Source organism: Plectrocnemia conspersa, unplaced genomic scaffold (genome assembly GCF_051122295.1).
Source record: "Plectrocnemia conspersa isolate PC_06_02 unplaced genomic scaffold, ASM5112229v1 ptg000011l, whole genome shotgun sequence".
Taxonomy (NCBI): domain Eukaryota; kingdom Metazoa; phylum Arthropoda; class Insecta; order Trichoptera; family Polycentropodidae; genus Plectrocnemia; species Plectrocnemia conspersa.
The window spans coordinates 3108072-3132420 of NW_028277175.1; the positions used below are offsets into that span (position 1 = coordinate 3108072).

A 24349-nucleotide genomic window follows, 5' to 3' on the forward strand; every position below is an offset into this window, starting at 1 on the left:
CAAATGATTTTTTATCAATATGTTATCTATATCTAGCTTAGGTTTTTTTTTTAAATTAAATTGCTTTAAATGACAGATTATCTGTAACTGTTTTGCGAATTTTTCGAACCACAACTTTGACCTTTTAATGCGTTTTCCATTGAGTATAATTTTGTGTCAACGTATAGGACGTCGAAAAAGCGCTAGTTTGCATCTCATCCTTTTCCAGCTTGGTATTGCCTATATTTTTTCTTGTTTTTAACTGAAGTTTTATCGGTGGTAGAATAATAACGAATCATGTCAAGCCAAGCGTGCTCTCCAACGCCGCTTTATCGTTATTCGTGCTTCGTTCTTCACTCTGAATACATTTGCGTCCCACATACAATTAAATATATTTGTTGAGTTATTCATTGGGTGCTAAACGTTCTGATCAACTCTCGCTCGCACTTAATCTGCTCAACAGTTTTAGTTCGAGCGAGATATTTTATAAATAATTTAGTGCAATTTTTATCAATTTATTTTTAATCCGTTATTATTTTCCATTATTAATTTTTAATTGCGCTCTTTTATTCATTTTTAGTTTATTTTATTTAATAATCGATAGGATTAATTATTTTTTTTAGTAAATATTTTTTGTTTAATTACAAATTGTTTAATTAGAATAGAATTCTGAACGGTAGTGATATTTCTATAGCATCGTTTTTAAAATGTGAGGAAATCATGCTTTCGGGCGGAATTAGAATCTGTTGCGTATATTTTAAATATCTTATTAAAATTTCTAGCTATGTTAACAAGCGCTTTCGTCCTGGGTTTCATAAATCCGACAACAATATAACTTGAGAGGTTAACACAATAAACATATTCAAATAAGTAGTAAGACACTAGCCTGAAATCAATGTATGTGAATCAGTTACATATGTATACAGTCGACCCCCCTATAGCGTAGAAATTAGGACTTCGTTATAGGGGACTAGGTAAAAATTGTGGTTAGGTTCTTTCAACTGTATTTTTTGAATTTGACGAAATCAGCAAATCAAACTTTTTTCCCATTTTTATGTATTAAATTACCTTGTATTTAGTTTGTAAATAAGAGCATGTGCCTTATGTTCTTATTGCGACGCGCGCGAATAATGTCATTGATTTTGCGAGTGCCAGGGGAATAAAACGCAACAGTTTTTTTGAGTTATTTTTCTAAAATGCGTTAGCTTACATTGAATAAATAATAAAAAAGTAAATATAAATTATCAAACTTTTCTGTAGTATCATATCTATTAAATGTATAACAAATAATTTATTTTAATGATTATAAACTATCATTACAGCTTATAAATACTAAATATCTACTTTTTTTTAAATTATTTCATCAGATAATTATCCGTTTGATTATAAAAATCTAGGAAAATCTAATCTGCAAAGATCGATCAAAATCATATTTAAATAATAATCAATAATTTATATGTATCTTTCAGACAAATTTAAATTGAACAAAACTAAGGGTTATATTGAAGTATTTTTATATTAGTCATTGACTTATTAGTTAAACTTGTAGTTTTACTACAGTTCAACACTGGTGTTTGAATAACGTTAATTTTGTTAAACATTCCTTTTAACCGGTTAGCTAAAACGCTATTTTTTACAAAATGCAAGACAATTTATTATATAGTACTGGACAAAAAGCACTATCATAAACGTGACATATCAACTACACAGATTGCCTGTAGAACGCACTTGGGAGATCTAATTTCAATGTAAAATTAAAAAAAATATACTATAAAATCATTTATACAATATTTATGATTATATTTCATGAGGGATCTTCGTGTTTATTTTATTAATAATCTAAATTTACTCTTGCGTGTTAATCGTATACCTTACCTATTATGTGCGCGCATACGTGATTAATAATTTCGTAGTGATTATGTATTCATATTATTAAACCAAAGTTTTCTCATCATAATATCATCTCTAACAAGCAAAACTTCATTCGTGTCGAAAATATATTAAGTCGCCCTAGGAGTGTTTAATTATTAACATAGAGAGGTAGTAGAATGTATATTCATATCGATGATTCACAAAGTATCGAAAAGTTTATCTCATTAACGGAAAAGTTTCAAAGTTCACGAAAATATTCCACATAAAAGCGCTGATTATAAATTATCCTTTCGAATAGCAGATTAACCGATATGAAAAATTCTACTTTGGGAAATTAAAACTCGGTAAATTACGCGCCCGACTGTCTGGAACTGATTACACATTTTAGTATTAAAATTGTAACCTTAAATGTAATATACTGATTTGTAACATTTAAAAGTTTATCGAGCGCCAGCGCGTCGATATCTTTCGCAAAACCGCCGATTTTTATCTTTCGATCGAATTTGCACGGCCGAATTGCGAATTTTGCTCAACGTTTTCACTTTTTAATGCACCGTGTCATGCTCTCCTTCAATTTTGCATGCATTCTGAGCCCAATTTGCATGCCAGAAGTTTCGACGCCGCCTCCATGCCGAATACTTTGCATTCGTAGAATTGTTCGACGTGTACAAGAGAGAAATCGCATGGTGATCTTATCTCAGTCGGATCTGATTCGACATAGACACGGTCAGATTGCAGCTTATCTTCAGGATAATATTATGACCTTGGTGCTTCCGTTTGGTCATTAGTCTTTGGAAAGACAAGTCGACCGTTTGTCGTCCGTCGTTAACAGAGCGTGAAGTTGATTGAACTGGTGCATTCGATACTTTTAAGATGATATTTTATAGAAATCAATACATAAAGAAATCATTTATTATTAAAACTGTTTTGTATTGTGAATTCGGAACTGTGTGTGTTTTATCTTCAGGATGTGCAAAACATGTGAGAATGCTTTGCACATCCTGAATAAGTTATAAATCGTGCGACATCATTGGGTTCAACGCTTTAAAACAAGGTAATAAATAATATCGAATTGAATATTTAATAAGGCAAAAAAATATCTGCCAAATAATTTCAGCAGAATAAAAGTTTACTTTTTAATATTATTATATTATTAATATATAACTTTAACGTTACATAATCCACAAATAAAACATATTTTAATATGCTTTACTTTCACAACTCTCTTGTTATAAATAATATCTATCCAAAACTAAATTAAATCTATTATATATTAATTCACCAATTCGTCCTAAAAAATATAAAGAAAAACTGTATTTGATTTACCGTATTTCATGTATAAGTCCATTTATATGTCTGCGTATCCGCGATTTTTTCAAAAATTAAATATCTGACTTGACATGTGCTTTTTTCTAGAAGCATTAGAATACAATAAATTCATTGCATTCTCGGCGTAGTGTCTATTCAATAATGTGGCGGTGTCGACAATCAAGTTGTGACAAGGCTGTAAACTGTAGAGTCGCGATTACGTCCCTTTTTCTTACCCGTTGCGGCCAGGACGTCAGCGCTTTAAAACGCTTTTCTTGCAATAGTCATTTCGATTCTCAACGAGCTTGTTTTCGGCGACAGCTATGAGCAGCTGAAAAATATGTGGGATGGTGTTGATGGTGTTGAAAAAGTATGTGAATTTAGGCGTGCAACGTAACTGTATTTTTTAATGTTTTATTGATTGTATATGACGCATTGGGATCTGATGTGCATTTAAAAGTAGCTGTATTATAAGCTTTTGTATTAAATTCTTATGAAAGTATAAATATGCATTTATTTTTTTACATTTTTTGTAATAATGATGTATATTTGTATCTCTATTTGGCCGTAGTACTGTGCATCGAATATCGAGCTGAACTCTTGGAGATTCGGCTGGAGTAGATTGAAAGGTCGACGTAAAAAGTGACTTATTTTATCGATTTTTTATATGTTATCTTCGTTGATTTGTTGAATTTTTATGTTTCTGAAGAACGTCTGGCTAATGCTGATAATTCGGGGCGGCAACAGACTCTTTGTTATTGTCTAATATGGATCTTATTAGACATTTGGCTATTAAAACGGTGTTGAAATTTATACTTTGGCCAAATTCGTTATCCAGCACGATTTTAAACAAAATAGCGGATTTATAAAGAAACAGTAATACATTAAAAAAGCATAGAAAAAAAAGTAAAAACGTTGAAAATGTTTTAAAATAGAATTGCAACTAAAATAAAAATATTTTATTTTTTACACTTTTTGAAACTTGTTTTAAAAATATATTTTGTAAAAATCTAGGCTAAGTTTGTTATCCAGTCCCATCCGCCATCTTGCTACAAAATGGCGAATCTATATAAAAAAAAAACACATTAAAAAATCATAGAGAAAAAAGTTGAAAATGTTGTAAAATATAAAAGCAACTATAATATAATAACAAATTTTTATTTTTTTACATTTTTTGAAGCTTGTTTTAAAAATATAAGTTGTTATCCAGTTCGATCCGCTATCTTGCTTCAAAATGGCTGATTTATAAAAAAAATCATAGAGAAAAAAGATCAAGTTAAAAATGCAAGTATAATAATAAAAATATATTTTCAAAAGATATGTCATTCTTATAAAAAAATATATTTAGTTCGTTAGCCAGCCCGATCCGCCATCTTGTTTTAAAATGACGACTATGCAAAACATAACAAAAATTGTAACCTCTTAAAAAATAGTTATAAAGCAGTTTATGAATAAAAATTAACTATTAAAAAATATTTGTTTCATACGTTTTTTGTCATTAATGTGATTTATGACACGATAACTGTCGTAGTTTTTTTCATATCGACATGAAACTTGTTTTAAGAATAGCAATTGAAAATATATTGGCTATTTTCGTTAGAAAATAAAATTAAAAAGTCGTAAATTCCTTTAAAAAAATATTAAAATAAAAGTAAAAACGTTAACAATTCCTAAATAAAAATGAAAGAATTGCACTTATAACACAATTATATAAAGAACTGTACATAATTATTGTTATTTATTACATTTATTATTACAGCTAAGTAGATCAGTGGTATAAGTCAATGACTAATATCTGAAAGATCTGGGTTTGAATCCCATAAACACAAACCATAGTGTTTTACTATTTTGTCTGGGAGTTTGAGATTACTGTATTATTTAATTTAATACTGTATTAGATAATTTATAGTGGCAAACGTGTTTTAAAAATATGTTTATTTTGTAATATAATTACCGAATTATATATATTATATTTCAAATATGCATTTCGATACCCATCTCTTCATTATTTTAATGATACATTTAATCTGGATATCTATAATATAATTAAAAAAATACAAGTGTCTGTCTGTCACAAAAACCTCTATTAAACGGCGAACAGTAGCGACGTGACATTTGCACGTGTCATTCTGACTGCCATTTCCATGTCAACTGTGCTATTTTAAACTCTATTTTTAAAAGTTGAGCTGAACATCGACGTGCTGACGACCGATTACGTGCTACTGCAATACGTGAAAAAATATATTGCCAAATATTTAAATACATTTATATTAACAGGATGAATAAAATTAATTATAATGGTGAAATCGATACGAAAATACGAAAGTAAGTTTTACATAAAATATTAAAACTACTACTTATTTAGTAGATAATTTTAATAGATTCGTGTTTGAATTATATGAATATGTATTTTTAACATAATTTAATGTAAATATTTTATTTAATGCACGTATCTCTAAATTAATATATTTATTCATTAATAATCTTAATTTATATGAAACAACTTTTATCAATAATTATACTTTGGACAGTTTTGGATTCGATTGATGATTGAGACCTCCAAATTATTGAAAAAAAAAAACATTATTATTTTATAGGACGTAATTTGATAAATGCTCATGTGTTCCACTATAGATAACCTACCATAACCGTATGTTGTACTTATTTATAAACACTGCCGGTTTGCCCGACGTTTCGGAAATATTTACAATTCCCTTGAAAGTGCTTCGAAGAATTTATAACGCGGACGGGAATTTGTCGCTCTTTAAAAATTGATACAAGCGTCTAGACCTCTCCTATGTACTGGCTCTGTGTGGCACTTAAATTATTAAGGACTTTTTAACAATTTCCCACGTTTCCAATTTTCCGTTCGACGCGTTGTGTCTGTGATCCATTGCTTAAAGTTATAAAATATCAATCGGGAGGTCTCACAACAATGGGCAGGTCTCGAGAGAGCAACGACATTATTGTCATTCTCGAACAGACACCGGGCAATCTAAAACCGTCGGCATTGGAAAGGTAACGGAATAGTAATGAGATTAAAACGGGAGTTGTGGTGTGACGCGGTTTGCGGCTGATTAAAATTGATTGAGCAATTTTTATATGCATAGCGTGAGTTTATAACGGCTATTACGGCAGGGGAGAATATTGTAAGGGATGAAAAATGGTTGCCTGTTTATTTGACACTCTGTCCATTGTGATCAAAATGAGCAAAGTTTAAAATTACTTTGATGCACATTATATTTTGTAGCATCATTTTATAATAAATATATTTTTAAAGCATTTAAAATAAAAGTTCGTGAACCTCTGATCTGCGATAGTGCCCAGGTGAATCGAAGTTTTACCTCAGACTCGAACAATACGTTCAATCGTGTCCCTTTCGTGTCCCATTAGGGGAAACAACGTCCGGGCGGAAGTAGCGTCTGACAGGAAGCATGGCCATTGAATATTCGATTCGGTTGTGAAGATTTTGCCAACACGTCGCGCATCATCCAAAAACCGCTCAGTCACAGTCTCTTTTCGTGGTTTTTCACTAATTTTCCGCTTGGCAATCCCTCGTGCGCTTTCCCGCGATCATCTTCGTTTTGCTTTCGAAAGAATGCACTTTTTGTCAGTTCTCGTTTTTATCGTCGCTCATTCCGTGTGCGCCCAACCGTGCCATCTCTCGTGCTGTCACAATTTGGTTCGTGTTTGTGATGAATCTCAAGATAAATTGTGCAACACTGAACTATTCTGGAAAGCCACATAATCAACAAAGTAAAATAGTTTCAATAGTCTAATATTCCGATGCTTCATGCAAATGTCCGTTAAATGTTCAATTTCATCTCGTTGCTTGATATTCACAGTTGTAAACAGACGGATTAATTTGCCTCAATGAAATATCACCGTTTCAACCTTGACTGCTCATAATAATCTGTTTGCTTAGCGTTAACATCGTAGTCCAAGAGACGCCCACTTTCATCATTGCATTTCTTACACTTCCAACTTCCTTCCATTGTCTCTAATGCGTATGCGAGGTAAAGGGTTTGATTTGTAGATCAAGGTTGAGCTAACGTGTGTCTTTTTTTATTACAGATGCACGGTCGTCTTGTACAACACGAAGAAGAACCGCCAGAGCCACATACTCAGTCCATCGAGGAAGACCATCACGTGCGTGGCATTTTCTGGAGACGGAAGATATTTGGCGACCGGTGAATGTGGACATGCTCCTTGCGTCAGGATATGGGACTTGCAATATGATCCAGCAGTACCGGGTGCCACGGGTCCACAAGTGGCAGAGTTCCCATCTCATAAATATGGAGTTAACTGCGTGGTGAGTTTATATCATTAAATCATCCTATAACTATGATATCTATGCCATAAGTTTTATGAAGCATTGATTTGAAAGGGTGTGACTTTGCAGCAAAATAGATTCCAGAGAAGCTGATAACAGTTTATTTAATAGATACAATTTAACTCTCGGACGACAGAGAGTCTTCGCTTCTGATTTTGTCCCTCGATATGATCAAGTGTCACATTTTTGACAGCTCTTGTGAATCACGGATGAAGATGTTTGCGAACCCATTGCATCGCTTCTTAAACACATCTCCAAAATGTGCTGTGATGTGATTTTGGAAACAATTTTTTGACCAGACTGTGCCAACCGCTTAAAACTTAGATGTGTGATTTGTTATCCATGGTTCTAAATTTAAAAAGTTTTGTTTTTACATTTACGTACATATTTTCTTTAAATAAATTAAATTACTGTCTTTAATTCAACTCAATATTTAGACAATTCTGAATCGTGAAGTTGATGTTGACGAATCAATTGTCATATATTTATTATTTTGTGCTCTATTATAAGTCTATAGTATCGCAAGAATTAATTAGGCTGAATGTTTTATTTTAATTGAGATTAGTACGATAGATTTTTGCAATACATTGTTCATGCTAAAGGATATCATACATAAAAAATGGTCTAACTAAAGTTTCTGATTAAAAAAACCTCAAACTTTGGATTTTTTTAACTAATCGAACATTTGATCTATTTCATTAATTATGAAAAATAATATCAATTAAATGGGTTCCTCTGGACCTTTTGCAGCAGCCGATCTTATCGATAATTTTTTCGTACATTTCAGATGTTGCTTTTTAAGTGCTCCAACGGCGTTAAATCACATGATCTTAGCGGCCAGTTGCCACCCCTTGAATTTGCCCAGAAAAATGCATGTCATTTAATGAAATATTATGAATCTTAATGAAATTGAACTACAACTGATTGACCAACTTTTGCCCCCCCCCCCCTCATGGAAAAAGTCTAAAAACAGTCCCTCAAAACAATCTAAAATACAGTCTCATATCTATCCCTACAATATTTTTTAAAATATCTCATTTCAGTGAAATTATTAAAAACGTAATTCAAAATCATATCTTCATATGTAAGATTGCTTCGATAAATATCACCAGATAAATATTACCATACATCAAGTATATAAATATGTAAGTAATTGTAATGTATTATACATACATAAATATATTTAGTGTTTCATATAACAAAGTACTAAAAAAACAACAATAAATTCCGTGCGTTTAAAAATATAAAACTGGAATCCATTCCTCTCAAAAAAAAATAGTAAGTGATCATGTTTCGCTAATGTTACAACTTTCATCCAAAGCTAAAGATTCGCTACTTTAAATTTATTTGTATATCATTTGTGAGATCGTCAATTATTCTTGCAATTGTAAACCGAGATAAAGAATTTTTGAGATTGCTTATTTTTTGTCTGAGATAGCAACATCTGTTGCGGCTTCTAATATAAACATTCTTTTATTAATTTCTCCATCAGAAAATGGTTTCATTCTTTGTGCTAAAATTTGATTAAAATATAACTTACTCGAACTGTCGTATCAAGCGATGATAATGTCATTTTAAAAATACTTCGCTATCACTTCAGACTTTTTTGTAATAAATTTAATTTGTCTTTCCGCAGTAGTCCTTGTATTTCTTAAAATTTTAAATAATGTTTAGTTTGTAATGGCGCTTAATATTACATCAGATAGTCTTTGCGTTTTTTTTCTTACATTTGTAAAAATGTGTAACTATAAATTAACGATAATTTCACTATTCTTTTGGTGTTCATTAACAGTAGTTGTATCAATGATGCTATGTAGTAACGAGATATTTTTTGTTTCGATATTTTCAACACTAAATCAACAATGGCAGTGGAGATAAAATAATCTCAGTTAAGCTATATTGTGCTTTATAAATTTCAACTCGGTCGTAATGCGTCAATAGTAGTTAAAAACATGTCATTTTTAAATAGTAATACTCTGGTAGTGCGACATTTTTTTCGGTGGTGCAGTCTTCAAAGGTGTTTTCTGTGCGGACTCGACTAGTCAAGGGCAGAGCCCCGGCGGTGGGCCCGATAAACTAAAACTGTCACTCCGATTTGAATCCATTATTTAAAATTTGCACTGACAAAGTCACCCTATTCTTATTTTTTTAGAAGCAGTTTTTGATCGCCATAATTATTGACCATTTGTTTTTTTTACAGTCATTCTCAGTCAACTCCAAATACCTGGTATCCGTCGGATCCCAACATGACATGATAGTGAACGTATGGGAGTGGCGCACCGGTCTAAAGTTTGCATCGAATAAGGTTTCTTCTAAAGTCCGAGCAGTTAGTTTTAATGAGAGCGGAGACTATTTTGTTACCGTCGGAAATAGGCATGTTAAGTTTTGGTATTTGCAGTATTCGAGGAGTACAAAGGTTTGTTCATGTTAAAAAATATTGTTTTTTATGAGTAATATATGCTAAATCTGATTTTTTTTTGTAGTATAAAGAACCTGTACCACTGATGGGTCGATCTGCCATCTTGGGCGAGCTACGTAATAATGATTTTTGTGATGTGGCTTGCGGTAGAGGAGATTGTGCCGATTCAACGTATGCAATAACCAAAGGAGGATTGTTATGCGAGTTTAACAATCGACGGTTATTGGACAAATGGGTAGAATTAAGAGTAAGTATTGTTCTCTAACTTATAATGAAATTTGTGGCGTAAATGTAGTAATTTTTATGGTATTTTATTTATAGACACCATCAGCAAACTGTATGTCACTAGGATTAAATTATATCTTCATCGGATGCGCCGATGGAATAGTCAGATGCTTCAGTCCTTCGACGCTTCAGTTTATCACCACTCTTCCCAGAACGCACTATTTAGGAGTCGACGTTAGTCAAGGATTAAATATTAGTCATATGTTTTCACATCCACCCGGTGCCAAATATCCTGATACCATAGCACTCACGTACGACGAAAAAAACCAAAAACTCACCTGTGTATATAACGATCATAGTCTTTACGTGTGGGACGTCAGAGATATAAAGAGGGTGGGAAAGTCTCACTCTTCGCTGTATCATACTGCGTGCATTTGGGGTGTGGAAGTGGCGCCCGAAGTTCCGGAAGGAGAAGAAAGCGCATTGCCATCAGGAAGCTTTTTAACTTGCTCCAGCGATGATACTGTTCGAGTTTGGAGCATTCCGACTAGCGGACAACCGTTTGCTAATATTTACAGCGACGAATTGCACAAGATTATGTATATGGATCCAGAAATGACGTATTTGAAGAACGTTGATTTGTCGACGGTCGGAGAGAAGGATAAGTTAGCTTCGTACGATGGAAAGAACGGCGTTAGGTTTGTTTATGATCCTTAAATATAATCACATGTTTTGAATTGTTGATTGATAATTTATTATTTATACTTTTAGATGCATTAGAATATCAGGCGACGGTCATCATTTAGCTTCAGGCGATAGGGCCGGTAATGTAAAGATACACGATTTTAACACAATGTCGGAGATATTCCGGATAGAAGCGCATAACGCCGAAGTGTTATGTTTGGAGTATTGCGGAGGACTTAAAGATAACTCTGGGAGAAGATTATTAGCGTCGGCTTCTAGAGATAGACTCATCCATGTGTTTGACGTGGACGAAGTAAGTCAAATATCTATTCATTATTTATATTTTCTTACTATTCATAACATTAATATATTTTTTATAGAATTATAAATTGATGCAATCTCTCGAAGATCATTCGGCGTCGATCACGGCCGTTAGATTCTTAGCAAACGATGGTAGTTTACAGATGGTGTCGTGCGGAGCAGATAAAACTATATTGTTCCGTCAATTATCAGATGTAAGATATAAATGATTTTGAGTTGATGAAATTCTTATGTAACTGTTGTATGAATTATTATAGGTTCCCGTTGAAAATGGCGGTGGTAGTCAGTTCAGCCGGGGTCATAATTGCGTCGCTCGCAGCACGTTATACGACATGGAAGTAGATGCTGGTGGAAGACATGTCTTGGTAGCATGCCAAGATCGTGGTGTACGTGTTTATAGCACACGTACCGGCCGCCATACGAAAACTTTTAGAGGCAGTATTGGAGACGACGGAAGCTTGATTAAGATGGTTCTGGATAGAACTGGAATATACGTGGCCACGTCGTGCACCAATAAATCTCTATGCGTTTACGACTATTATTCCGGAGAATGCATGGCGACTATGTACGGACATTCTGAAGTAGTCACCGGATTGAGCTTCACGTCAGATTGCCAACATTTGATATCGGCGTCGGGTGACGGTTGTATTTTTGTTTGGAAAGTACCTCACGATATGGTGGTGACGATGAGAGCTAGGATGGCTCAGCAGGCCATAAGACAAAAAAGGTTAATTGAGACTGTTCACTGTGATATACTTTTTAATGATAAATAATAATGAATTGTGTCGTAGACGTCCTGCTAGTTCGAATGGAATGACGGTTGATAGCGAAAGCGAAAGAGCAGGTTCTCCGATGTATCCTGGAACAATGCCTCCATCTGAGGATCCGTTAGTTTTGGCTACAAGGAACTCTGCTTCAGTCAATATGACGCCATTAGAGTGAGTATGATTGTTTATTTTTTAATTCAAGGAACAGATTATAAAATTGTTTTGTGTTTTAGTCTCGGTCGTTTACCACCTTGGGCTCAGAAGACAATCGTCGGAGATGCAAATAAAGTTAGCCAGACCAATAATTCACCATTGAAAGCTATCGTGCGAGGAAAATGGGCTCAAAGAGCCGAGAAGAATGATTTCAAAACAGATTATTATTTAGAGCCAGGTTTGTTTTATATTTAATTGATTAAAAAATATATAGAAGCATGCAAAAAACATATAAATTTACTTTACTATCATAAGAAAGCATCAGTCTTTCTCAATCCAAAACAGTCCAGCTTTTGTGACGATTGGTACATTTCATACGTTTTAAACCTATTTATTTGGTGAATAACGGTTTTTTGGCAGGTATAGCACTGCACACATACATATATTTCTATATCAAATGTTTCGCAAATACTCACTACCATGCAAATTTATAGTATCATTCAATCTTCTCCAACGATAATTATTTTTACATTTAAAAAAAGTCTTAAAACTGAAGATTGTTTATAATTGACAAACTGTAATTTTTTCTTCAGAAATTATTTGTACATGTTGTACATATTTTTTTCCTTTCTTAAATAATGTAATAAATTAGTATCCCCTCAACATTTAAGAAAACGAAATTTTGTTTATGTAACAGAAACACAATAGCATGCACAAATTAGAGAATATCTGTTTTGTTTACGCATGTGATGCGTTTGCTCTTGTGTTTTTGCGGCGTTTTTGTAATATGAGCTGCTCAATCCTCCTGTGTAAAAAAGGGTCACTAAGGGTTGAGAGTTTCTAGAATTATATGTACATATATCATCACATTTTATTTTCTTCTTAATTCCACCATTGTGTTTATGATCAACTCGCATTTAACAAAAACGAGGAATATAAATCTTTTTATTCGAAATTATATATTTACACAAAATATGAAAAATATGTTTTACTGATTATTTTAGCCTCTTTAAATTTTAAAGAACGAGACACATATACAAAGTTTTAAATTTATACATGAATTGTTTAGTCAGTTTAATATAAAGAACCACCAATGTTCGGGATATTGGTAGTTCTTCATACAAAATGTTTTTCCAAAAGTAGTAATATTTTTGCCTTTATTTTTTTGTGACAATGGTGGTTTTATGATTTTTTCCATAATGGAGATTCTAGAGAATGCCAAGCACTATCTATTTCGACAATAAAACATTAGCACTTTGCATTTGCCATTATAATTCCCAGAAATTTTAAATACTTATGATTCCAAGAAATAATGCGTTTTTTTTCATGATACTGTATGTATATTTGTATTCTAATTGATTGATTATATATTTTCAGAGAGACCAATGGAATCGGATGGTTCTAAAGACAGTTCATTAGATAGTGGAACCGACACGAGAGCATACAAAGAATCGAAACAGGAAAATATAGACTCTCTCAACAAATTGGTAAGCTGTGTGAATAATGTGGTCAATTACATCTTCATTTATATATTTAACTGTGATCGTCTAATCGTGCTTTAACAAAAATTTTAAATATCATAATATTTATTTTTGGTGCTTTTTAAAAGGTTTATGGAAAAGTCTATATTATTATTTTACCATCTTAATCAATGTAAATATTCTTTTACTAATATGAAACGGAAAAATGTTATATGTTCATGCTTTTTTTCTGTTCTTAACTTCTCCTTTAAAATTTCTTTATGTGCTTGTTTATAATTTAATATTGTAGTTTTATTGATTATTAATCGTTGTTTTTTTTTATTTTTCACATTTTCATTTCTCAAAAACTTGTGGTGTTGGTGACATTGTGTACATACACTCGTCAGTTCTTAAGGCAAACGCAAAAGCAACGGCCAAGATCGCTGAATCTGTCGATGCTGGACTCGAAAACAGATTTTGCGAAAATGGACAACTTTTTCGTTAAAAAGTTTGAAAAGTCGCTATTCCACGATCAAAAGTGGTATTGTGATCTGATTTCGCAGTCTGACCGTCGCTCAGAAAGGGATATCAATGAGGTTTATATATGATTTGTTTATAAGTTTGTTTATATTATATTTAATACAGAAATATATTTTTTTAATAATACAGACAATACAAATAAAATAAGAATAACTTTGGTTACGGACACTAACCGAACATAATTCATTTTAATTCTAATACACATGAAAATAATACTCAGAAAAAAATCGTTTTTTGAAATGACAATCTCTGGCAATGGATATGAACTATCTCCATCATTCAGGCAACTTTCGATCCCGTGCTTATAAAAACTTTGACGCAAAATAGTCTGTTGGGACCATTTTTATTTCACTAACATCTAAATAATGCTGCAAAAATCTAAACAAATAATGACGCTAAATCGGGGATTTATGTAGAATGATTGAGAACTTTCTGTCAAATGAAAAAATGCATTATCAACTTTTGGTTTTTAACAATTGATGTATAGTATTCTCTGTCTTTATTATCTCGTCTTGTTTGAGCAATTCAAACTCTTAAATAATAAAAAAATATTTCATAAACATCATTCCAAACATACATTATGAACGGTTTTTATGTAATGCCAAGTTTTAGGTATATTTTGGTTTTCTGTTTCTTTGATAACTATTTCATTTGGTGTTTTTTTTATCGTACAATATTCATGTTTCGTCTTCAGTTACCACATGATGCAAAAATGTGTATTTAATACCTATGTAGCCAGTCTCACACATTCGTATGCCATTGCTTTGCTATCATCGTGTGGTACCTATTTTATTTGTTTCCAAACCTTCCAGCTTTTTTAATGCATCTTTAGACACTTGACTGTAAGAATCCAGTCTTGTTAACTAATTTTTAAATTAACATCTCTAGATTAGCCTCAATTTCACAAAATTATTCCAATTTGAATTGCCTCAACCATTTTTAGCATTGTATATAAACTGAAGACAGTTTCTGATTGATGTAGTTGCTGTATGCTTTTGGCGGAGATCGTATAACACACAATAAATTCTTGTGGTGTGTTTTGAAACATGCGTGGAATATTTTACAAAAATATAAATCTGACCGTCAATTTTAGTTTGGTTAAAAAACGAATGTTTTTCTGGGTACCCCTAATAAGTATTTATGTCTATATGTATATACACAAAATATTTTTGCATGTTATTATATGTATATATGTTATTTTAGCATTCACTTGTGCTTTAATTTATTTTTTTGTTTTTCCTTTACTTTCCTCATATCAGAACGTTCCCAATCCTACTAAGTTCCCTCGTGGAATAGACAGAGTGCGGCACCATACCGACGACTCCTCTTTGGGCAGCTTTAAATATGAGGTATTATTTAGTTTGCTTTTATTTTTAATTTTATTGCCTATGTTCACAGAATATAATATTTTAAAAACAACCAGTGAAATTAGTAACAGAATTTTTATGCTAACGGTAATATATCATTTTAGTACATGATCCTTTTCTCATGTAATGTTATTAGGCATATAAGTGTTTCTTGACGAAAAAAATAGGTATAGTGATTCATCATTGTCATGTTTTTATGCCTTCTGAAGATGCAATAAATTGGTAATTTTGAGTATAATAGAAAAGTTCGGGTAAGGCAAAACCGATGAAGCATCTCAATGTTTTTAATGTGAATCTTTAGATTATATTAATGTATGTTAAATTGTAATGCAATATAAACAATTTCTAAATTAAATAATTATTTAGTCATATGACAATAAAATTCACTGAGTTTCTAATAAAATATTTTTTCAATTTTAGGACCATGAATCTACAGAACACGATGGCGATATTGAGGATATATCAGACGGCGAAAGAACATCTTCATCAGAACATAACGCACGAGCAACTGATAGAATTATTTATTATCCGAACAACGAAGATGATAATACACAAAGGTATATAAATCATTTACATATAGAATTAATATCAGACATGTCTATTTTGTACTGTGTGTACTTTAAAGTGTAGGCGCTTATTTTTATAGTTGAAATTTGCCTTTGAACTTTTCGGTTGAAACTCAGTGTAGCTATAATTGGCATGAGTTTCCCTGAACTGTCGTATATTCCAAATCAGAAGTGAAGTGAATGTTTGGAAGTGGTTAATTAATATATTATTAGACATTTTTACCCATTGAAATATGTGAATTTTGCTCTGTGAAAATCTAGCAACAATTTTTATGCTCTGGTGATTAAAATCTGCTCGGTGATGATATCTGGGGCTGACCATATTTTTATTGAGGTACTGGTGAACGGTTTTAGGTGCATATTCTTTCGTGTCAGCACCGTTGATTTTGTTAATGGATTTTGGCATGGAGATACATTGCTGTTTAATGTTCCAACTTTAGTTTATGAAGGCTAAAGACACAAATACATAGTATTGCTGAACTAATTTCTATGCAACGATTATGGGTGGTCCTGACAGATTTATTTTCTATTTTGTTATGATCAAAATAAATTAAGTGCAATAAAGCTTAATTCATTCTTAGAATCTGGGAAGTGATTGCTATTTAATAAAAGCCGGTGATTTTGTACGCGTAGTGTTTTGCTAAAATATTTCTAGTGTCTATAATTTATTTTTTATTTGTATTCATCATTTATTGTAGAATCTGTAGATTTAAAGATCTGTTCTAAAATGATAACACTTTTTTTATAAAACCTAACATAAATTTTTAAATTGAATTAAAATTCAGATGTAAATACGATTTTATGATTACAGTGAGTTCACCGTGAATGCCATTGTTGTATAAATATTTTTTAAGAATAAATTTGCTCCCCGAGAACTGGAAAGTACCGATAATTAACTTTATTTCAAAACGGTTTTCTGTAGAGTGAATGCTGGTGAGAACAGTGAACACCCCATGAATAACTCTGCAACGAATCTACTTAAAAATGTCATTTATAATTCTATATATCAATGAATAAATATTTTTTTAAAATAAATTTGACCTCTAATAACTATAAAGTATCGAAAAATTAACTTATCAATAATTTTATTTAAACCAAATTTTGGTATTTGCTTATTATTACGGCACCACATACATTTGAGGTTCAAATCCAAACCTATCCTAAACAACTATTATACCGGTATTATATTTGTTTAGGTTAGGTATGGGTTTGAACAGCAAATGGACGTTTCACAGCTGTTAAATTGAGCGTGGCGCCATGGTCATAAACCAGTACCAAACTATTTTATAAAATCAAACTTAAATTTTTATTGTGAAGTTTATGAAGACTTAAATATGATTTTTAATAGCTCACCAGTAAATGAAAATTTTCAAAACAGGTAACTCTGTGGAGGGGAACGGCACAGGATGCACAATTATATTGTGTTTTTTATGTGCCGGCGAGTGATCTGTTTATAAAAAATCTGCTACGTTCATAGAATTTTTTTAATAAATATTTTTGTCCCGCAGATAAAGTACTGATATTAAATAAAAACATGTCAAAAATTAAAATTCAAATGAAAATATATAATTTCATGATTACAGTGAATTCACCGTGAATGCCATGGACGTCGAAGAATTGAGACAATCGCAAAGAAAAATGAAACGACCGACTCTCCCGTTGCCTATTGTTACTCTATCCACGACATCGGTGAGCGGATCTGGCCAAGACTCAGATGATGATGAAGATGAAGTAAATACAATAATTTTGAATCATTAAAATACTTAGCTTTATTGTTCTAATTTGAATTTATTTATCATAGGCTTCAACCCCAAGCGGCGATAACGCCGATAGAAATCCACTATCAGGCAGCTGTGAATCTTTAGAGCGTATCGCACAAAGAACCAGTTTTCTTAAAAGCGCTTTTGAGAGTTTGAGCGGAGCCGAGATAGATTATAGCATATCACAAGGTTAGTGTTTTTAGTATATATTCTGTGTCAAGAAAACCCGAGAGTTTATTCCCAGGAAGTTTCGAATTGTCTTATATATAGTTTTTAGAATAAATTCCCCCCCTCGATAACTGAAAAATACTGAAAAATCAACTTATCAATTATTGTATTCAAACCAAATTTTGGTACTTGTTTATTATCACAGCGCCACGCTCAAATTAGACAGTTGCTAAACGTCCATTTGCTGTTAAAACCCAAACCTAATCTAAACAAATTAACCATTATATTGTAATTACATTTATTTAGGTTAGGTTTGGGTTTGAACAGTAAATGGACGTTTCGCAACTTTTAAATTTGAGCGTGGTGCCTTGATAATAAACACCAAAGTACCAAACAAAATTAATGCATTTCGTCAACTTATCCTCAAAACCAGCATTTTTTTATTATTTATATTGCGTTTCAAATATTCAGTTTCTTTGTAAATATTTTTTAAACTAGAAATAAAATTTTTATGATTTTAATTTTGATCTTATGTGACTCACATATTGAGAACCACTGATTAAATAATTTTTAAATATGTACCATATTTTCATATTTTTTTGTTATAACTGTGTTGAGCAAAGTTCTTGCGAAACAATCGATTTCACAATAAATAAATGACCTATCGGTTGGCCAAATTGCTTCATTATGTGTGTACTCGTATACGTGTGCAGGCGCGACGGTGGCCGGTATAAAATCGACCAGTACATAATTTTTTGCAACCAAATTCATTAGGATGTTGTCGTTTAAAATTTAATGTACATTAAAATGAAACTCACAAAACTAAGTTTCATTTTAATGCACATCTGTAAAATTGTATTGCACATTTTTTTTTTCGGAAAAATAAAAAAATATTTTTATCGAAATATTCGATTTTAATAATGTTTCACACGCATTAAATGGCAGTTTGGAGCAGCATTTAATTTCACTAGTAGAATTATATATCAACCGGTGAAAATGTATTCTTATACGATTTTACTGAAATGCCAGTGAAAATATATTTTTACTATATATTATATATTGATTTTAAAGTATTTCGTTTTATTAATAATATTTTTTTTATTATAGGTAAATCGTCAATTAGCTCACAGCATCATAAGACACTGAGAACTTCTACTAGTTCAACTCCGACTGTACCCCCGAGAAACGCGGCTCTTATTTCTGCTGCTAAACAACAGCTGACCGATCCTGGAACGACTAGTAAAAGACAAGAATTGTCTAGAAGGATAGAAGAAACTAAAAAACAATTAGAGAGTGTATGTGTTTTTTTCTTGGCATAAATATTGTTAGATGCCTAAATTTTAATACATTTTTTGTGTTTTATAGGTTGGTTATAGATCTAAATTGAAGGCGAGTCAATCTACTATGGATTTGAGTTATAGAAACGATAGAGATTCTGATTCGAGAACGAGTCGAGCTAGACCTATTTCTCAGAACATCACTTCTTCTAATTCCAGAGGATATGGCACAGGTATTATATTGATCTTTATTTTTTTGAGTATTTTGCGAACAATCAGACAAACTACACTAATATTGCTTCGCATTCATCATCATCAGAATGGTTTTGGTGTGATACACGAAGACGCATATAATATGCGTCTTCTATCTATTAATTTTATCATAAGCAACAATCAGATCATTTTTATTACAACTAAATAAGGTGATGGTTGTAGTTTGTTGTTTTTTTGGGCAATTACACAGCATCAAAGTTAGATTTGAATAACAAAACACAAAGCTTCTTAACACATTTTTATTAAAACTGGTGGTACAAAATTTCACATTATGGCGAAAATTTTACATGGTTTTAAATACACTGTACAATATTTTTTGTTGCTAACTTTAAATATAAATTTATATTATTAATTCGAGTCTTAAAAAATTGTGCAGTGATATTTAACTAATTTAATATGTATGTTTACTAACATGTTTACTAACATTTGCGGTTATTTTCGATTCTTTTCATGCAGAAAAGTGCTCGTGTAACCCTCCGTACACTTCTTCTAACACCACGAAAAAAAACGCGCACAATCTATTTATTAAAAACGGCAATAATAACTTTGGGAATAGTGGCAACGAACACGCAGAGAATTTTTACGATAGTCTCAATTGCAACAATGACAGTCGGTACGATAATAAGTATAAGAGTCCTTACGATATTCCGGCAAACTTAAACAATAAGTATCTAAGTACTAAGTTGGACGATTTGAACTATGCGGCTCGAGATTTCATCAAAAAGAGGCAAGAACAGTTTGAAGTCTTGTGCAAGAAAGAGTCTAAGAAAGATAAGCAGAAAGGTTATGCTTTCACGATCGATTTCACTCCCGTTAAGAACATCGGCAATAAAACTATAGACTCCGTGAAAAGTAATAAGGTTTTTGATAGACTTTTTCCGAATGCCGTTCAAAAATCTGAAACTCCTAGACCTACTAGTCTACAAAATAGAAACGGCATTCAAAATAGAAGCTTTACTTTGAATCTCACACCTTGTTTAGATAATCAGAATAATGTTAAAAATGACAAAGGAGCTACTGGAAGCTTATATAAAAGCAATAAGTCTAGAAGTATATTGAAGAATTATAAATCTTGTCCTGTTTCGCCTGTGTCCGAAGAATGTAAATGGGGCGACGTAAATAGTGTGACGATTAACGAAAGCAATAGAGAAAAGGTATATAAAAACGATTACAGCGATAAGCAGAATCGGACTAATTTAGATGTAAGGAAAAGAAATTCGCTCAGTTATTTCATGGACTTTGATACCACTAGTCATTTGATGAAAGATAATGGTAAAAGCCTTGTAGATACCATTAAAAATGACACTGAAAAGATGATCGCTGAGATAACTAAAAAATATGGCGATTTAGATGATTATGAACCAAAATCGGACAGTAAACCTAAAGAAGATAAGATTTTGGCTGACTTGAAAGATGTCATAGTTCCTGAGATCGATCTGCAAGATAAAGACGACGGGAATTTCTCATCTGATTCCTTAGAAGATTGTAGTTTAAGTTTGGAAACAAACGCTAGAAATAAGCTGTTCACTCATAAAGTTTGCAAGAAGCATCATAAGAATACTATATCTAGGAGATGTGTGTCGGATTATCAGATTTATAATGGCGGAGACGAGAAGAATGCAAATTATATAAATAAAATGACACCTCCGATTGAGTATGATGATAAAAAGCAACAGAAAAGTTTCACGTTACCTAAAAATATGCCATCTAATTTAGAGAACTATTCGGATGAGTTCTATTATGGTGGTAGTCAAGAACAGATTAATAATCAAAGAAATAATAATTATCAAAGGTGCTGCAGTGCTTTGACTAAAAGATGTGTCACTCGTTCAAATGAATCGATATTGACTGATGAAAACTCTAATTGTTCGAGCATTTCGAATGAGATATTCTTAAAATATGGCGATCAAGGCGTATTCGCTCAAAAGAAGTTGATCGATAAACAATTTGTTGACGATTCACAAAACTGTTCTTATGAAAATTTATGTTATGAAGCAGACGGTGCTTATTTAGAGAAACATAGGCATAGTAGTGCCAGCTTCTTTTTGAATCATAGAAAGAATCTGAGGAACAGTGCCAGTCAAGAATCGATCATTTCAGACGATCTACCGTCTGATAGCGATAATCAGATGATGTCTAAGACCAATTGCAACTCTTTAGAAAGTATTTTGTCTGATGATTCTGAATATACTAAGAGTGCGCCTTTAGAGATATTGTTCGAACATAAGCGGCACGCTAGAAAACCAGAGATTTGTACCAGCACATCTGCTGCTATGTTTATTCCGAAGAGTAGCCAAAGTTGCTATGAATTCGAGCAAACATCTAAGAGTTACGGTTCAAGTCCTAATAATCCCTCTAATTTTGGTATGCATATGTATTCTAATAGTCCTAGAGCGGAACCTCCGAGTTATCAAATGAGGAACATCGTCGCTGGTTATAGTAATACTGTATATGGCTTTCATATTAAAAGGGATGACGATAATGACCAAAATCAAAAAACTGTGACGAGATCGATAAGTTTACAGGAGAAAGCGAATAGTTATCTTCAAAAGAAAAATGTGGCTTATTACTTCGACGGTAGAGAGATACGCGAATATGATGCTCCGGTTGAAAGGCCAAGAACTGATGAAATCCCTAGTATGAAGACTAAAAATGAGGAATACGAAAGCCATCAAAGAAAATCGCTGTCGACGAATTTTGAAGATAAATTTAAATATTTGTGTAAAGTGGAGGGTATGGAGACTGCTTGTATTAATAAATCTAAGAGCTGTAGTTTTGAAGTGTTGATCGATCCGCCTACTTCAATTAGACAGCCTCCTAAAAGGATCACGGAGAAAACTATGTCGCATGTGCAGAAAAATTTGGAGAAGTTTGAGAGTCAAATCAGGAAGAACGCTGAAGCTAAACTGCATAAAGGTACGACTAATAGACAGTCTAATAATAATTCTAATAAGTATCATTCTAAAGCAATTGGTGTAACGAAGAGTTTAGAACGTGGTCAAGGTAGTAAAAATGCAAACGGAAAACCAATTGATTTCGTACCACATAAACCACCTAAACCCGTTAAGAGAACATCTTCGGTTAAGTTGACGAATCGCAATAAATTCTGTAAGACGGCTCAAGATAAATTTTCAGGATTTGATACAGGTTTAGGTGCTAACGTCAGAGCTAAAATAGACGGATTGAACACTAAAAATTCCAATAAGAGGAACTCGAGCAGTGGAAGTGATCCAAATTGTAACGAAGAAAAGGGTGATGAGAAATCGTTTCAAATATTCGTCGCTGAAAAGGATGCAGTAGATAATAAGTCTGAGATTCAGATGGATAGTTTGGAATATTTAGCCAATCAAAAGCGCAGTGATAAAGCATCCGATTTTAGTTTAGATTCATTAGATATTTTAGATGATAGAGCTCATGATACATTTTCTAAAGATTCGTTGAACTATGAGAGTTACGGCGAGAGTTCAAAGTTCGACTCGAGCAGTACGAACTTAGCGTCAAATAATCATTTGAAGAACAGCGTGTCTAAGAAGAATATGCCATTTTTTAAGACGACTGGAAGGAGGGGAGATATGCCTTCTACGAGTGAAATCAAAGTTTCAAATCTAGAGAGCAGCACCGAGAATATATCGACTGCTAAAACTTCCGTGGAAGATATTACGATGTTCAAAGATATCGAGCGTAAGATTGAGATTATTAATAAGTTAGTTGAAATGGAGGAAAGGAAGATCTGTCAGGAGAAGTATTTGAAAGAATGTCGGATGAGGCCGTTGAAGGCGAATTTTAACGACGGTAGAGGCACTGTTAAGTTACTGTCCCGCAACTTTGAAAAGTTAGCTTCTAAGCATCAGAGTAAAGGCAAATTGGAAGCTACCGATTTCTTCAGTTTGACGTACGACGATTACGATAGCGATTTAGATAAGAGTGTCGGTAAAAAGGAAATCAAGAGAAACTTGAGTTTGCCTGATGTTCTAGATAGTGAGAAGATCGATTTGGTGTCGTGTTTAGAGGAGAAGTATGTTAATAACGAGTGCGGAAATGAGATGCAAAACGTTGAAGATGAGAAAAATGAAGATATTTTTGCGATGGAAGAGCATGAACTCTTGAACAACGCACCCGAGAAAAACGACTCTTGCAATAATAGTTCGTTAGACGTTAAATGCAAAGACTTGACACAGAGAGTGTACAATATGACTGTTATACCTAAGACTGATATTCATCTCGATAGCGAGAACTACGAATCGTCGACTACGAGTTCGAGTTGCGCTAATTCTCCCAAGCGTCTGTTCTTCGGCAGCAAGCATAAACCTTCGAGACTCTCGAGCTTGTTCAGAGGAAAGTTTGACCGCGGTAGATTTCCGGGATATCTGAGCATGAGAATGGCCTCAGCGAGAGACTGTACGAATAATCAAATTAGGGCTAAGGTGGCACAAAATGTTAGTAATAATAGTAAGAATGGATCTGCTGTGTCTAACGGCGGAGGGGCGACGAGAAAACTGCCCCAGCAGCAGCCGAATCAACTCCCGACGGCTAATGTCCAAGGTTCGGACACTGAAGCATGCAAATTAGATTTCAATTCATTTTCTACGCTTTATGTATGTGTAATAACGTTTCTTATATAGAAGAATATGGGCTTTGTCGATGTTTATTAGTCTCATGCACATTTTCATTCATGGCAGGCTTTCAAGTCACCCAAGTATCATTACTATTTTCTTCGTCAAGTGACAAACTGGCATGTTCATAATTTTTTTTGCACTGATAACATATTTGTACTAAAATAATAATCAGGGACAGAAATAAAAAAATTGTTTTAAAAATCAGGGAAAGCCAATCATATTTGTTTTAATATTATTTTGTTAAAAAATATTCTGCAGAAG

At 32.7% G+C, this 24349-nt stretch overlaps 1 protein-coding gene across 1 annotated transcript in view; it reads left to right on the forward strand.

Annotated features, from left to right (window-relative positions):
• Wdr62 (WD repeat domain 62) overlaps positions 1-24349 on the forward strand; it is a 154360-nt gene that overhangs the window by 118406 nt on the left and 11605 nt on the right. Inside the window, exons 4-21 of the mRNA XM_088196810.1 lie at positions 7234-7471; positions 9693-9908; positions 9976-10158; positions 10233-10834; positions 10908-11133; positions 11201-11335; positions 11399-11868; positions 11933-12079; positions 12142-12299; positions 13439-13548; positions 13929-14117; positions 15321-15410; positions 15849-15985; positions 17578-17725; positions 17796-17943; positions 19030-19217; positions 19288-19432; positions 19875-24086. Of these exons, the coding sequence (XP_088052936.1) occupies positions 7234-7471; positions 9693-9908; positions 9976-10158; positions 10233-10834; positions 10908-11133; positions 11201-11335; positions 11399-11868; positions 11933-12079; positions 12142-12299; positions 13439-13548; positions 13929-14117; positions 15321-15410; positions 15849-15985; positions 17578-17725; positions 17796-17943; positions 19030-19217; positions 19288-19432; positions 19875-24086 (7742 nt within the window). The remainder of the gene's footprint in view (positions 1-7233; positions 7472-9692; positions 9909-9975; positions 10159-10232; positions 10835-10907; positions 11134-11200; positions 11336-11398; positions 11869-11932; positions 12080-12141; positions 12300-13438; positions 13549-13928; positions 14118-15320; positions 15411-15848; positions 15986-17577; positions 17726-17795; positions 17944-19029; positions 19218-19287; positions 19433-19874; positions 24087-24349) is intronic.